The sequence below is a fragment of the Lepus europaeus genome, chromosome 11 (assembly GCF_033115175.1).
Source record: "Lepus europaeus isolate LE1 chromosome 11, mLepTim1.pri, whole genome shotgun sequence".
In the NCBI taxonomy this organism is placed as follows: domain Eukaryota; kingdom Metazoa; phylum Chordata; class Mammalia; order Lagomorpha; family Leporidae; genus Lepus; species Lepus europaeus.
In genome coordinates, this window is record NC_084837.1 from 89,540,152 (window position 1) to 89,555,511 (window position 15,360).

Here is a 15,360-nt window from a genome sequence, read left to right on the forward strand (position 1 = left end):
GGTCAGACGGGTGGAGATCTTTTTTAACCAGCAGAAATTCCGCATCTCTAGGCAGTCATTGAACAAGTAGCTTTGTGTTGCTTCCTTTGAACTGTCCGTGAAGCCTGATGTATTATTAATGAATTAATTTCTTGGTGAAGGAAGCCTGAATAGCTTTCTGTGAATGGGCAGTTGCCTGGCGGGGCCGGCTTTGGCTGCTGCCATTGAACATGTGTTGCTGTATTGTGAAGTCTTACCCAGCCGTACGACAATGCTCGTTTACCCCACCGCCATGGGCCCTGCACACCCTGAGCCCAAGTTGGATGCCAGGGTCAGTTACCCAGCAGCTCGGGCTGGGGCCCTGCTCTGCCTCACTGCCGAGCTCCTGTGATCCATTTTGCCCGCCGTTAATTTTCCCTAAACCAGGGAAAATGCGTGTGTGTGTGTGTGTGTGCGTGCGTGCGAGCCGGGCAAATGTTCTCAACAGAGATTCCAAACTGGCCGGCTGGGGTGTTGCCTCCATTCCAGAATGGAGGCGGCATTCCAGGGAGTGCGAGCTCCTTCCTTCCTCCTGGAAATGGGAGCGTCTGGGCCCGCGAGACCCCCGATGTTCTGAGGTCCAGAGCAGCAGATGGCATTATGATTTTCCAAATCCTGATGAACATTCTAACTGAACTTGTTCATTTCACACTACGTAGTTCTGTGCTGTTGTTGTGGCTCCCCCCCTCCGTGTCCCCTCTCTCCCTCTTCCTCTCTTTGTTCCCTCTCATAGTAAGTAATTTTAGACTGATGCAGTGTCTTCCTATAGCCAGCTTTACATGCCCTTCTCTGTGCCACTGGCTGTGTGGCAGCCTCACAGCACAATATCACATAAAATCCCCAGTCTCTGAACCGCGGCGGCCACCGCCTTTGGATTTGTTTGGAAACACGTGCGCCAACCCCGCCGACGTGGACACGCGTACCGTGCGGCGCTGGGACTTCGCCTGTCCCCCTTCCCGGGGCTCGCAGTGCAGGTGGCAAACAGCAGTGCTTATTTTAACTAACAGCCGCGTGCACGTTCGGGAGCCCGCCCAGCTCTGGGGCCGCAGTGAGGCCGCAGAGCCTGGTGCGATCGCGTTCTGGCTTGTTGGTTTTTCAGGACACCGAGCTGCCAGGCTCTCACGCAGGAACAGTGTGTGGACGAGGCTCCCGTGTCTCCTCCGCACCTGTGCGAGCAGCAGTTCCTCCCCCGTGGAGCAAACTATTAAGGGTTCTTTTCTCTCCTCTTTTCCACTTTTGTTTTTGTGTAGTGGAATCTATGATCTACCTATTCATCTACCGTTGCTTTTAACCAGCCCTTCTGCACACAGAAACTGGGGGAAAGCCAGTGTGTATATTAACATGATCATTTAGGCCCGGGGTCAAACATGTACATGTAGCTAGACTTTTCCTAAGGGGGAAAAAAGAATTTTGATCTTCCCAGTATATGAAATTCACATGCTATACAGGGACGAGGTAAAACCACAGGTAGGAGCTGCTGAGTAATTACCTATAGACCAGCCCGAGCCCGAGCCTTCCCGCGAGGGTGAGCTCATTTAATGGTTCCTAAAACTCAATCTTGTGGATGTCAGTGGTCGTGGTTGATTATCTGCAGCAGTATTTTATGGAAAAGCAACAGAAATGCATTGGGAGGCTGCAGAGAAAGGGGACAATAAGAGATGTTGCTTTTGCTACTGAAATCCATTTGGTGTGGGACAAGAACTGGTTTTCTTGCTCTACCTGAACCTCTGAAAAGGGACGTGTGTGTGGGTGTCCATGCAGGAGCATGTGTGTGTGTGTGTGTATGTGCGCACATGCGTGCGTGCTATTCCCACCTCCACCCCGACTCAGGCTGTGAGTGATAGCTTATGACCAACCAGAGACCTAACACACAAAGAGAAGAAAGAGGTGCTCATTGCAAGTGCACTTTGAAAGATGAATTCATTTTCCAGTTCCCCACCTACCTTATTTTCAAGGAATCTTGTACAACACCAAGATCTTTGCCATATGTTTAGAAAATCTTTGTATAACTCTTTTAAATGACAGCCGAATAGACTAAATGAATAATTCAGGTTGACATGTAGTAGCCAAAAAAAAAAAAAATCATTGCTCTCTTCTGATCCCAGTGCTGAAGAACTTCAACACACGTTGAGGGAAAAAAAAAAAAAAGACACTAGGAAAAGCCTCTGTAATCCCAAGTTCCAGTTACTTAGAGGCAGAGTCCATCAGCCCTGTTCATTCATGTTTAGTGTTCTTTGCAAGCCAACTTCGGGGGATGCTCCCTTGGCTAACAGCTGATTCCCCTTGATTAAAGGTTTTTAAAGGGCGGGGTGGGTGTTTCTGTGCCGACAATTGTAGGCCCATCGCCCCTGCTTCCGGGCCCATCTGAGACGAGTTAAATGAGCTGCTACTGTCAGCCCAGACCCAGCGGACAGAACTTCACACCAAAACGCCCACACATGTCATTTGTCATGTCTGGCAACCCAGAGCACGGGGTGACCCAGTGTGGAAATGGAATCATCTCTCACTTGCTCTGCTCAGGGCTTGCTGTGGTGTGGGATGAGTAGCAGGAGGGCTCCCCAGTCTCCAGCCGAGGGGGTCAGCAGCTCTCTGCTCTGATGATGTCATCCGCGAGCTCTCCTGAGTGCATGCAAGGCCTCAGCCCCCCACCCCCGGCAGCGCCGACCCTCTCAGCCGCCCTGAAGAGTGGGTCACTTGCCTCTGCCTCAGGAAACGAAGAATCCACCTCCAGTCACAATACTGACTCCCTCCCGGGGCAGCCAGGTTTTAAAATCAGCTCCCTGTGTAGCAAGCATTGACTCAGTGTTTACAGGTCTGCCGTGCACTTAGGGCTAGCTCACACCCTGCGCCGGGCTGACTCATCCTGTGGTCTACCTGGAGCACCTCTGGCCCTCACTCACCTTTCTGCTGTCGTAAAACGCAACCCCTCTTTGCCCCTCGCCGCAGTCTTAAGTGAAGTGCGCAGACGTGCCCTGTTAACACTGCTCTGATTCCACAGCACCTGCCACTGGATGTACGCTTCGGACAAGTACTTTGTGTTTGTAGATCAGCTTCTGTGGAGAGCTGTAAGGTGAAGGTCCAGTTTTTTTGGTGTTTTTGTTTTTGTTTTTTAAACAAACCAGGTTTCCTTCCCGGACGAGGAAACAGATTTGGCTTTGGGATTCTGCCAGCTGTCTCGCCTAGAGATGCTACTCCAAGGCTGTGGATGGTGGAAAACCAGAATCCAGCGCATGCTCTAATGAGCCAAATGCTGTTCTGCCCAACAGGGAGGTGCTGGGATTACAAATGTCCTTTAACCCCAGCACCGTGCATAGAAGTGGAGCAGTGCCCGAGTCTCGTGCCCAGTAGCATGGACCCCGGTGCCTAGGACCAGAAACTGTTGGATCAGGCAGAGGAGCAGCCCTTGAACAGGAAGATTGACTTCCAAAACGTGGAGTCAGCCTCCACCCAGCTGATCCTCTGGTGTTGGATGGATGGTCTGGCACCAGACAGTACAGAAATGGGTTATTTTTCAGAAGTTAAGAGGCTTGCCAGACATCGTTCGATTTGCAACACTGGTTTAATGGAACCATGGCACACCTGACCTTAGAACTCACTGTCATGGCCAACACCCAGAGATGGTGGAGAAGGCGTCCTTCCTTCCTTTGTCTGTTTAACCATCACTATGTGTACAATCGCGGTTGGAAGAATTATGTGTCTTGCACAGGAGCAGGTGCCGGACACAGACCACAGCATTCAAGGTCTCCGCACTGCGGTGCTCTCTAGGAATGAGGAAGACGAAGGGGGGGTGGGGCAAGCAGCTCCTCACACCCTCCCGTTCCGACACTGATGGCGTGTCCCGCACCCGACAGGCCTGCGACCGACCTGCCTAAGGTGTCAGAGTCTGTCAGAAGCTGGAATGTTTCATGGACTTTTCCAGTGGGGCGTCCCCAGTCTGGACATCAGGGCAGCTCAGCGTCCCTGGTCCCCTGCCACTCTCCTCAGTGGACTTGTGGCCCTGGCACTCTTCTCCCTTGGCTGTTCCCTCCGCCTTGCAGAGCTACTATCTGTGCACATCTTAACCCCTCCGGACAGAACACCGGTCCTGGGAGAACGCAGCTTGCGGGTCAGCCACCCCACGGTGCCAGGCACATTGTCTTCAGCCCAGGAGGTGGATGTTTGTGCTGCTTTTATGCAGTATTTTATGGTGGTGCCCTGCCAGGGTCTGACCCCATCACCCCACCATGGTCAGGGCCATTGGTATGTTCAGTTGTGAATCAAATGATGCCCTCAGGAGCTGTTTTTAAGCAGATGTTCCTTGGGGCCAGCGCTGTGGTGTAGTGTGTAAAGCCGCTGCCTCCAGTGCCGGCATCCCATATGGGCACTGATTCAAGTCCCAGCTGCTCCACTTCGGAACCAGCTATCTGCTATGGCCTGGGAAAGCAAGAGAAGATGGCCCAAGTCCTTGGGCCCTTGTACTCCTGTGGGAGACCCGGAAAAAGCTCCTGGCTTTGGATCGGCGCAACTCCGGCTGTTGTGGCCAATTAGGGAGTGAACCAGTGGATAGAAGACCTCTCCCTCTCTCTCTGCCACTCCTCTCTCTGTAACTCTTACTTTCAAATAAATAAATAAATCTTTTTTTAAAAAAAAAAAAGGTTCCTTAACCTTTTTTCTTTTTTATTGTTAGCAGTTGCAATTTTAAGTATTTAATTTATTTATTTGAAAGAGTTACACATAGAAAGAAGGAGAGGCAGAGAGAAAGAGAGAGGTCTTCCATCCACTGGTTCACTCCCCCATTGCCCGTAACAGCCAGAGCTGCACCGATCCAAAGCCAGGAGCCAGGAGCTTCTTCCAAGTCTCCCATGTGGGTGCAGGGGCCCGAGAACTTGGGCCATCTTCTACTGCTTTCCAAGGCCATAGCAGAGAGCTGGATTGGACGTGGAGCAGCCAGGTCTCGAACTGGCACCCATATGGGATGCCAGCAGTACAGGAGACAGCTTTACCAGCTACGCCACAGTGCCAGCCCCTCCTTAACCTTTTTCTAGGTGAGTAGTACCAGGTTTCTCCTTTACACAAAGCAGAGTTCTGCTAAAAATCTGGACTTCATGTGAATTTTTTAGAATAGCCTCTTCACCTTTTTATTTTTTTAAAGATTTATTTATTTATTTGAAAGGCAGTATTACAGGGGTACAGTGGGCAGAGAGATCTTCCATCTGCTAATTCACTCCTTAGATGACTGCAATGGCCAGGGCTAGGACAGACCAAAGGCAGCAACCAGGAACTCCATCTGGGTCTCCCTTGTGGGTGGCAGGGACCGCAACACTTGGACCATCCTCTGCTACTTTTCCTGGGCCATTAACAGGGAGCTAGATCAGAAGTGGAGCAGCTGGGACTTGAGCCAGTGCCCATAGCGAAGGCCAGCGTCCCAGGTGGTGGCTTTACCCACTATACCACAGTGCCAGCCCCCACCTTTTCCTTTCTAATATTTCTATTTTGACATCATTTTAGGTTCACATGCAGTTGTCAGAGTATGGACAGATTCTGTGCGCTGTTCACCCAGTCTCCCCCAGTGACAGCATCCCATAAGTACAGTAAAGTTTCACAACCAAGAAACTCACAGGGGTGCAGGTTACAAACTGCTGAGCTTATACAGATGTTACCAGTGCCCGTGTTGGGGAGTGGGGCAGGTAATTAGTAACATGGATACTTTTAAAAAGAAAAAAAGATTTGAGGGTTGGCGCCGTGACTCACTAGGCTAATCCTCTGCCTGCAGCGCTGGCACCCCAGGTTCTAATCCCGGTTGGGGTGCCGGATTCTGTCCCGGTTGCCCCTCTTCCAGTCCAGCTCTCTGCTGTGGCCCAGGAGTGCAGTGGAGGATGGCCCAGGTCCTTGGTCCCTGCACCTGCATGGGAGACCAGGAGGAGGCACCTGGCTCCTGGCTTCAGATTGACGCAGCACACTGGCTGCAACACACTGGCCGTGGCGGCCACTTTGGGGGTGAACCAACGGAAAAAGGAAGACCTTTCTCTCTCTCTCTCTCTCTCTCTCTCTCTCACTCTCACTGTCCAACTCTGCCTATCAAAAAAAAAAAAGATTTGAAAGGCAGAATTAGAGGGAGGGAGAGAGAGAGATCTTCCATCTGCTGGTTCACTTCCCAGATGGTCACAACAGCCAGGGCTGGACCAGGCCAAAGCCAGGAGCCCAAAACCCCATCCAGATCTCCCACATAGGCAGCAGGGGCCCAAGCACTTGCACCATCTTCTGCTGCCTTCCCAGTTGCATTAGCAGGGAGCTGGATCAAAAGTGGAGCAGCTGAGATTCGAACTGGCGCTGTTTATAGGCTGCCGGCATCACAGGTGGCAGCTTAACCCACTATGCCACAACGCCAGCCCCCACATGGATCCTTTTAAGGCTTTTTCTTTTTACGTTTTTGAAAGAAAGAGCATCCCTTTAAAATAACAATCTCCCTTTTAAGTGAGTCATTTCAAAAGCATTTTTATTTGTGCTTTCTGTATCTGAAGTATTCCGTTTGCTGCCTGCTCTCAAGATCACTGGTATACTATTAGCCGACTTGACCCCGCAAGTGAACCAGCAGCTGCGGTTGGGATCGGACCTCCACTGCCTTCTCCCCTCCTCCACCCCGTGAGTGTGCAGGTGTGCACGCGCGCGCACACACACACACACACACACACACCCTTACTCAGATTTTCTGCTGCTTGCCTTTTTTTATGCCTGAGTACCTTGCTGACAAGTGCTAATAACAAAATACCCAGAGAGAGTCCGGTTGAAGTTAGCATACATTAAACATTCTGAACTTGTCCTTTTGCTCATAGATTGTGCATAATTAATAATTAAACGGTTTCCGTTGTAATGGGTTGACCTTCCTGAACTGTTCATTACTCACAAGGCAAAGGCATCACTCAAACTTTTTTTTCCGCCGTTGTCCTTGGCTGTCCTGGAGCGCACCGTGCCCGCCTTCCTGCCGTCTCAAAGAAGGGCTGACCAGGTAGTTAGGGCGCCTCCCAGACCTGGAGAGCGCCTGCCTGGTGGCCAGAATCGCTCACAGAAATGGTTTATGGTAGCGGTTCTTACACCACAGTTGCCAGCTTGGTGGCAGGGTGCACGCAGCTTGTGTGAAACGTTGATGCGCGCCTGGGATCTCAGGTGAAGGCTTCTGGTGATGCTCCCCGTCAACAGAAGCGCATCCCCCTACAAAAGCCCTGAAGGTGGAACGTGGCACCCAGGGCCTTAACGAAGAGCTCGACATCCAAGAGCAAGTTAGAGTCGGCTTCACAGCCAGCACTGAGAGTCCTTGCTGGAGCGACTTCCCGATGGATTCCTCCACCTGTGTTAACCCTGTATTCCGCAAGGGACATTCTGAGAGGTAACAGCAAGAACTTTGCTGAGTTCTGTGAATGCCTTGGGGTGGCTCCCAGTCCCTGTGCCCTCCCGGCAACTGACGCCTTCCTGGGCGCTGCAGGGGAGTACAGGTGGGGGACAGACAGGAGTGCAGGTGCACTGTGGCCGCCTCCCCCCACCCCCACCCACCGACTGGAATGGGCAGATTCCTGGAGGGCTTCCACATCCTACCTAAAAACGCTCTAGCACAGAGAACACTCTCGGCTATATTCACTTGCTTTTTTCCTCTAGTGAGTTAACAGGCTGCTGATGTCTGTGGCTTTGGAGGCCCTGGGAGGCGTCCTTTGCACACGCGCGAGTGTGTGTGTGTATGTGTTGGGTGGGTGGCACTCTGGCCACTGCCTGCTCCTCCGTCTTCCACAGCTCAGGGCATTCTCCGCTGACATGTGCAGGGAGACATGGATTTTAAAACAGAAAGAAATTCAGGGTACTGGGCACGCGAGGTCGGAAGTCTGCACCCTGCTCCCCTCGTGTCTGATGAGTGATTCTTTCCGGGCACCGCTGAGACAAGAATCCGCTGTCTGTGGTTCTGCTAAGTCGACTCGGGCTGGCATTTTCAAGAGTGAAATAAATTATTCATGGGTACCACCCAGTGTTCCTTAGTTTTATAATACGAGGAACTTAACAGGCTACAATATCAGGTCTTAAATAAAATTAACTACCCATGCAAGATGTCACATTCCGCCGTTTTTTGCTTCTCGCCCGTATTCAAATGACATCTTCATCAAGTTGCCTAGTCTATAATTCATTAATTGACTCTCAGTATCGTACGTTGAAATGAGGCCCACATTAGCGTCATGTTTTATACCAGATCTTTGTGGAAGGCCCTTCCAGAATTTTAAGGCTCTTGGTAACTATTCAGCCACGTGAAGACAGCGGGCTTTTATGTTTTCTAAATATTATGCTTCAAAATGACGGCTCCTCAGAAACTTCCAGTAGTACACGTCCAACACCAACAAAAAAATTCCATGGGGAGTGAGAGAAGCTTCCTGCCTGATCAGAGGCCGTAGTGCTTGCGCCCCAGACTCTGGACTGCCTTCTTACTGATGGTTTGGGGATAGTAAAATGCCGTTTCTTGGCCTGAGTCAGGCAGCATCTCGCAAGCGCAGTGGTGTACCATGGCTTTCCTAGACCAGGCCGGGACTGAAATTGATCTCCTGTTCTATTGTTGCTCTTAAACCGAGGGGACTTCTGTGGCCCTCGTGGAGGGCTCGTCGTGTTGCTGCGTGCCGTGTGTCTGTTGGGCCGACGGCCCCCGCCAGCCCCCAGCTTCCCATGCTCTCTTCTCTGCGTAATGTCTGCTCGCGGTCGTTTTGAGCTTGGCAGGATTTGATTTCATTCCCATTCCCCTTTGTTCGCCTTTCCTCTCGGAAGCCTTTCTCTACTGATGAGAACTCTAAGTTGAGAATTACTTAAGCTCCCTTCCTCTGGGTGAACAGAGCCGGTCCAAAGAGGGCACAGAGGACGCACAAGCCGAGGCAGCATTCCGCCCGTGTTCTGGCCCTCCTCCTCTCACCTCCTCAGGACGTCCTCTCTCTGTTTCTGGCTGCCCTGACCCGCTCCGTTCCTTTTGATTGAATCGTGTTTTCCAGCAGTTTCCAAATTGTTTGAATCGGAAACAAAGCCTTAATAAGAGTTCTAGTTAATTTTCTGTCTTGTAATTACCGATCTCATTTTTCTGATAATTGGCCACAGCAATTATATGTATATTTACTAATCACATAGGGCTGTGCCATTGTATCTGTCTGCCACCATGGAGGGTGACACGCATATTGCCGAGGTGCTTTTATCTTCTTCTTTTTTCCACTACATCAAAGCTATTTCCTCTCGTTCTCAATAATGAATACATGCATGCATTTGACACAGTTGCGTGCTAGAGAAATTGTTTGGCTCCCACCAAATGCTGCCTGCTCTTGAGTTTCTTGCCTGCAGCGCTGGAAGGTTGTATGTAATGATATATTGCTCATCCAAATGGCCAGAGCACTCCAAAGCACAGTGAGATTAAAATAAGTCATTCCTTTGTTAATTTAAATAGGTGCATGTATCATACTTTGCGGGGCACTTTGTGGAGGGATGTCAGGGAGGAAAAAAGCCGCCGAAAGGTATTTTTAATAGCAAATGAGAATAGATGAGAATGGAGTCATTTGCAGCTGCCTACTTTGTGTGGCTCTCTTGTTCCAACTGGAGGTCTAATGAGATGACTGGTAAAGTACTCTGCAGTGTAATTTCATTACCTCCTGAGCTGTTACACGATAAACACAGTGGCGCTCTCTGTCACTCTTGGAGAAACTCCTAAATTCTCAAAGCCTTCCTTTGCGAACGTTAATGGGGTTTGCTCCCTGGGTTACAGTGGTAGTGCTGGTTTGTCGCTGTGTAGTTTGCTGCTCTTCTGAGTGACTCCCACCTCCAAGCCAGAAGTGGGAGCTTCTCCTTGTGTGTGTTTCCTGTAGGGTGAGTTCCCCTAGGCGAGGAGAATAGGCTGGTATTCATGTTCCCTAACAACTTCCCCCTAGAAAAGCTTTTCTGTTAAAGTTTAAAAAAAAAAAAAATCTGACCCAAATGAGTCCATTAGAGGCAAGCCATTAAGAGCAGCTGAATATACAAATAAATGTAAATAAAAAAGAAAGTGTAAATAAATAGCAAATCCAGTAAAAGAAGCAAAGGTCAACACAAGAATAATTTCCCAGCTCTTTGTTAATTACAAGACCATTTGTGTGTTACTTAAATAATCATTAATTTCTCATTTACACTTTCCCTACCTTCCTTCCTTCCCTGTGGCTATCATTGTCCTTTCTCCACCTCGCCTCCCTCCCTGGCCTTGTGTTTCTCACCATCCTGAGACGGGGTGTTTTCACCTGCACCTGCCACTGGAGCCGAGCAGGGGCGGGGCTGGGCCGGCTGGGGGTGGCAGACGGCCCAAGGGGGAAGGAATGGCCATGACTTTTGGTGACTCGTTCTTCCTCCCTCCCAGGATTCGCCCGTCCTTCCGGTTGGAGAGTTCTCGGAGCCATTTGTACATTTCATCACTCAGTGGTGAGCCTGTTTGCCAACGTGCCATGCCCTCCGTGTGAACGACACATGCCATTAACTCGCGGCCCGGGACCCCTCGCGGCTCTGCCCGCTCCCTCGCCGAGGCGGCGGGGACGCGGGGGCCTTGGGCAGATGGGGCAGCTGAAGCCGGAGCAATTGTTTAAATTATGTAAACGTTATTTACACAAAGGGTCGTAAACGTACTTCGGAGGCTCTTCCCGTTTTAATAAACGGCTGGGCGGCAACCTCCTTCTTGGAGCATTGAGACTGTTGCCATTACCACCCCCCCCCTTTTTTTTTTCTTATTTTCCTTTAAGAAATACACAGTTTTATAGCCCCTGTTGAACAGACATATGAAGCTTGTTTTTATTAATGTAACCTCAAGTTACCCATAAAACTGCCTGTCACTTAGTGGAAGCAGCCTAGTTTATTAATTCATCGGATTTTCAGTAAATAACTTTTTATCTTCGGCTCCGTTGTAAACACAGTCCTGGGGTCCCCCTGCCAATGTGCTGGGATGTTTCTGTGAGACCAAGAAGAGCCACAGACCCTTAGCAAGGCGCACGGAGCCACGGGGTTAACATCCAGGGCTCCCCAGGCACCCCCTCTCCAGCTCTCACACCCCAGGAAGCAGGTGCTCTTCAGCCAAGGGCGCCTTCTCCTCCGGGCAGCAGTCTTGGTTTTTACCCCTTTCCCCCCCAGCACCCTGTTCCCTGTCCTACAGGACCCTCCCCACCCCCAGCAGGAGGGTTCCCCAGGCGCGGAGGGGGCTGCAGCGGAGGACAGACCTGGGGGGCGGCCCGGAGCGCCTCCGCAGTGACCTCCGCGCCCCTCTCCCTCCACGGCAAAGCCCTCGGGTCCTCTCCCCCAGACTCAGCTTCTGGCAGAACGCGCGGGCAGCCCCTGCCTCCAGCCACCCTTGGCGGGCCTTGCCCGACTGCGGTGGTCCCTCCTGCCCCTTCCCCCATGATCCATCTGATGATTACGCTAAAGTGAAGCCAAGAAATATTCCTTAATATAAATGTCAAGCTTTATCACCTTTTTGAGTAAGTGTAATATGTTACCTCTTAATAAAAATGTCTCATACGGTTTATATTCCATAGGAAAAAAAATGTGTGGGAGAGATTCCCACCCCCACCCCTGATTTAAAAAAAAATTGTATCTACACTGTTCCTATTTATTTAAAAGACTTGTATAATATTCTGTAGCATTTAAAAAACATTTTTTTTACTCTGAAATTTTTTGATTTCCAAAGCATGCCCTGTTAGAAAGGAGTTAGAGGATTAGAGGCTGAGGTCCAGAAATAGCTGTTGACCTCTCGCAATTTCCTTTATGTGGAATTCCTAGAAACACTCGGGATCTGTCCACCACAGGAGTGCCCCATTCAGAAATGTAGAAAGCACAGAGCAAAGTGCCTGGAGCGCGTGAGTTGGGCACCGCCTGCCCTGGAGGTGTTGGATTTTCTGTATCTTTCTGTGTGGTCTGAGACCACCTGGGCAGCCTGGGAGAAAGACAGATAAAGCCTTACCTTCCTCCCGTCCAAGATCCTTCATCAGCTGTTGGATAAAAGTCTTACCGGAGACAGAGGGAGAGAGAACCTGCACTGAATTTGCACAGATGTCGAAGCTGAAACTGGAATGATAGTGGGTAATAGCCTCGCTTTCCCAAGAGATGGCCAGCTCTGGATGTCAGATTAGGACCCTTACCAACTCCGCTGGCCAGACAGCCCGAACGACTGACTCGTGATGGGTGCAGTGTGTGCGAGGTACACATGGCTACTTACAGGGAAGGCACAAGTCCTCAGTGTCACTCATGGTTCCTAATAGCCATGGTGCTTGTTTACCAAATAATCACTAAGTCTCTATTTCTGTTTTTTAAAGTGCTGTCAAGCAAATGCAGAGAGCAGAGGAAAGGGTTCTCTCCCGGTTTGTTGGGGGACGCCTGGTCCAAAGTACCAGTGTCTGTGTAGCGTTGCGGCTGACAGAAGCCGCAGTGTGCTCTCAGGGTCTGCTCCCCACCCACACGCACTCTGGGTTGAGGACAAACACAGCCAGCCGTCAGGGAGGCTTAATGAGCCCGGCCAACTCACTCCTGTTTGTGGGTGCCTCTTCGCATAGCTAAGCGCACACAGCAGCCACTGATTATACATACCTATTGCGTGGAAGCCAAGAAATATTTTGCATGAGAAATGTGGTTCTTTAAGCAGCTGAAACAAACCTAGCTGTCCCGCAGCTGTTTAATGAATTGTCGATTTGCATTGTAGCCAAAATAAATGGGAGTTTAGGTAATGGGTAATAACCCACTTGTAATGTTGTAGCGGTATCTAGATTCCTGCCCTCTTTTATACCCTGCTTGTCACTCAGAGTGATAAGGACTGAGCTGTGTTCTCATTCCACTTGACACTCATCTTTCTTTGCGCATTGTCTTATCCCAATTACCAAAAAAAAAAAAAAAAAAATATTTGTTCCCCAGATCCAAGTCTGAAATAAATTGATAGCTGAGTCCGGAAGAAACTACTGCTACTTTTTTTCACATTAGTTTCAAAAATAGAATTAGAATAAACTTAAATTCTTTCTTTATCTGTGCTGTCAAAGTAACTTGAAGAAAAAAAAAAAAAGCAAACTTTGCATTTCGAATGCAAAAATCCCCAAATATCTGATTCATTCAAGGCTTTGGGATTATATGTCAGTACTTTGACCAGGAATTGAAAATTATTGATTTTGAGAGCATACAGATTTCAAGGGGAAATAGTGGTAGCACGTGTTTGTAAGTGATACAGATAATGCAAGTTGATGGGTTTTTTTGCCTTCTACAGCATGAGAAAACAGCCAAAAGAAAGGCCAGCACCTGAGGAGTTAATGGTAAGTGAGTTTAGTCACATTCGCGTTCCCCAGGTATGTACTGATGTTGTATAATCTGTTAAAAAAGACCAAAATGCATTCTGTAAACCCACAGGCCCTGGCCAGGCCATGTGGTCTCCTTCAGTCGGCCATGTGCTTGCCAGCTCGCGCCTCCATTGAATGGTTTGCACTTTTTGCAGCGCACCGCCGTTTGGAAACTCCTGGCCGAACTGTTTGCAGTGCCTAGGTCAGGGGTCACAGATCCAATGCAGGTTACTCTGGCTCCCCATTCGCTCCTTCCGCCTTCCAGAATCCAGAGGACAGACAGCACAGAGGGTGCGCAGCGTGTTCGATTTTAGTGCAGTCCCGCAGGAAATTCTGAGTGCGATGTGGAGTCCTTGGGATCAGGTGGAATGAAATCAGACTGGCCGCCAAAGATGAAGAGGGTACGGATGTGTGTGCCCCTCAGAAAGAGACGGCCGCGTGGCTGCTACAGCGCCGCCTCCTCGGCTCCCAGGCAGCTTGCTCTGATTGCAAATGACAGTTTGTCATCAGACAGGGAGAGGAACAGAATCTCCCTAACAATTCCCAAATGGTCATTTATTTAATGCAGATTGTTGGTTTGACAGTGCACAAGCTGTTAGAGCCACGTTAGCATTAGTAAATAATAATTATCGTCTCCTCTTTCTCATGCTTTGTGTGCCATTCCCTGTCTTTGGATTACAGCAGCGAGAGCAAACCCCGGCCAACCTACACCTCTTTAAACGACGCACACTTTACAGAGAGCAGTTCAGAGGCCTTCACCCTTTATGTTCTGTCCTCCCGGACACTGCACGGCCCACACTTGGGCACGGTGCACATTTCATCACCAAATAGAAAATGCCAGCATGTCTCCGTCCGGCCTCACGTGCTTCCCAGGAAGCTGCTTTTCTCCTCTGAGTTACCCCTGGGGCTCAGTCTCCGCCTGCGAGGCTACCCAAGGTTAAAGTTCACCCCTACGGCCTCTCTGGTTTATACCTCTGCAGTCTCGTGCTGCACTAAACTGGTCTTTTTTTTGGGGGGTGGGGGAACCTCTCTGATGGTTGGGAAATTCTTGCAGTTAGTCACATCTGAGAGAACTTGGAACAGGATCGGGAGACGGAGACCCGTTTACCTCGAGTGTTATGATGCTATGGCTGGATAGCTCAGCCATTAAAACAAAGGAACGGGGCTTCATAAAACAGATAGCCGTGGGTGGAGGCATGTTTCACTGCTGGCCACTTGTAGATAAAACAGCTACAGATCGCACACACGCATCAGCATATGTGGGTGCACGCGTGGATGTGGAACACCACGCCGGGGTGGCAAACCGCGCACTGCCGCGGAAGCGAGGGGGTGTGGCTGTGCGCGTGCCTCTCTTTACCCCCCAGTGTGTGCTGCCCCACGTTTGTAATTAATGCATATCCATAAATCATGAAAAATGTAGCCACAGGAAGCCCCATCCTCCACTTCCTTTAGCGTTAGTTCTCGTGACGCTCACTGTTTGATTTTAAGCGAATTTATTCCGGGAGGTGTGGCGGGCAGCGTGAGTGCCCCCGGTTTGGTGAGGAGCACAGGGACAGCGGGGAGTGGGAGCAGCCTGAGCCCTGCCTGCCTTTGTCCAAAACATCGAGGCCCGCAGAGGGGATGGGAAGACCAAGAGGACCGTCTCTCCGTGTTGAGGAACCCAAATCACACACATCCCAGGGACCCCGTCTTAAAGAGCCAGTTTCTTTATTCCCCCAGCATATTAATGGCTTTAATTTTTCCTTTTTCCTCCCCGCCTACAACCTATATCTGGAAGCTGGGAGCCGCCTCTGGAATGCATAAATTGTAGAGCCCATTTGGCACCGTGGGTGGGGGCCCTGCCTCCCACCGAAAACACCGTTCATCTCCCGAGCACGGTGGCTGCAGCCAGCAGGGCGCCAGCGTGGGCCGCGCCAGCCCTGAGGCCTGCAGGATGGTCGCGGTTTCCCTCTGGGTCTGCGGTTTCCAAATCAGAGGGGTCAGGCGCGAACCCTGAGAGTGGTGAGTTCCCCATGCGGGAGCGCCTCGT

At 50.4% G+C, this 15,360-nt stretch overlaps 1 protein-coding gene across 8 annotated transcripts in view; it reads left to right on the forward strand.

Moving 5' to 3' along the window:
* Positions 1-15,360, forward strand: part of MAP2K5 (mitogen-activated protein kinase kinase 5) — a 272,187-nt gene that overhangs the window by 223,449 nt on the left and 33,378 nt on the right. For 4 of the 8 annotated variants that reach the window (XM_062206196.1, XM_062206198.1, XM_062206199.1 and 1 more), the window contains 2 exons: positions 10,388-10,449; positions 13,262-13,307. In XM_062206196.1, coding sequence (XP_062062180.1) covers positions 10,388-10,449; positions 13,262-13,307 — 108 coding nt within the window. The remainder of the gene's footprint in view (positions 1-10,387; positions 10,450-13,261; positions 13,308-15,360) is intronic. The other 4 variants (XM_062206200.1, XM_062206202.1, XM_062206204.1 and 1 more) reach the window with 1 other exon arrangement.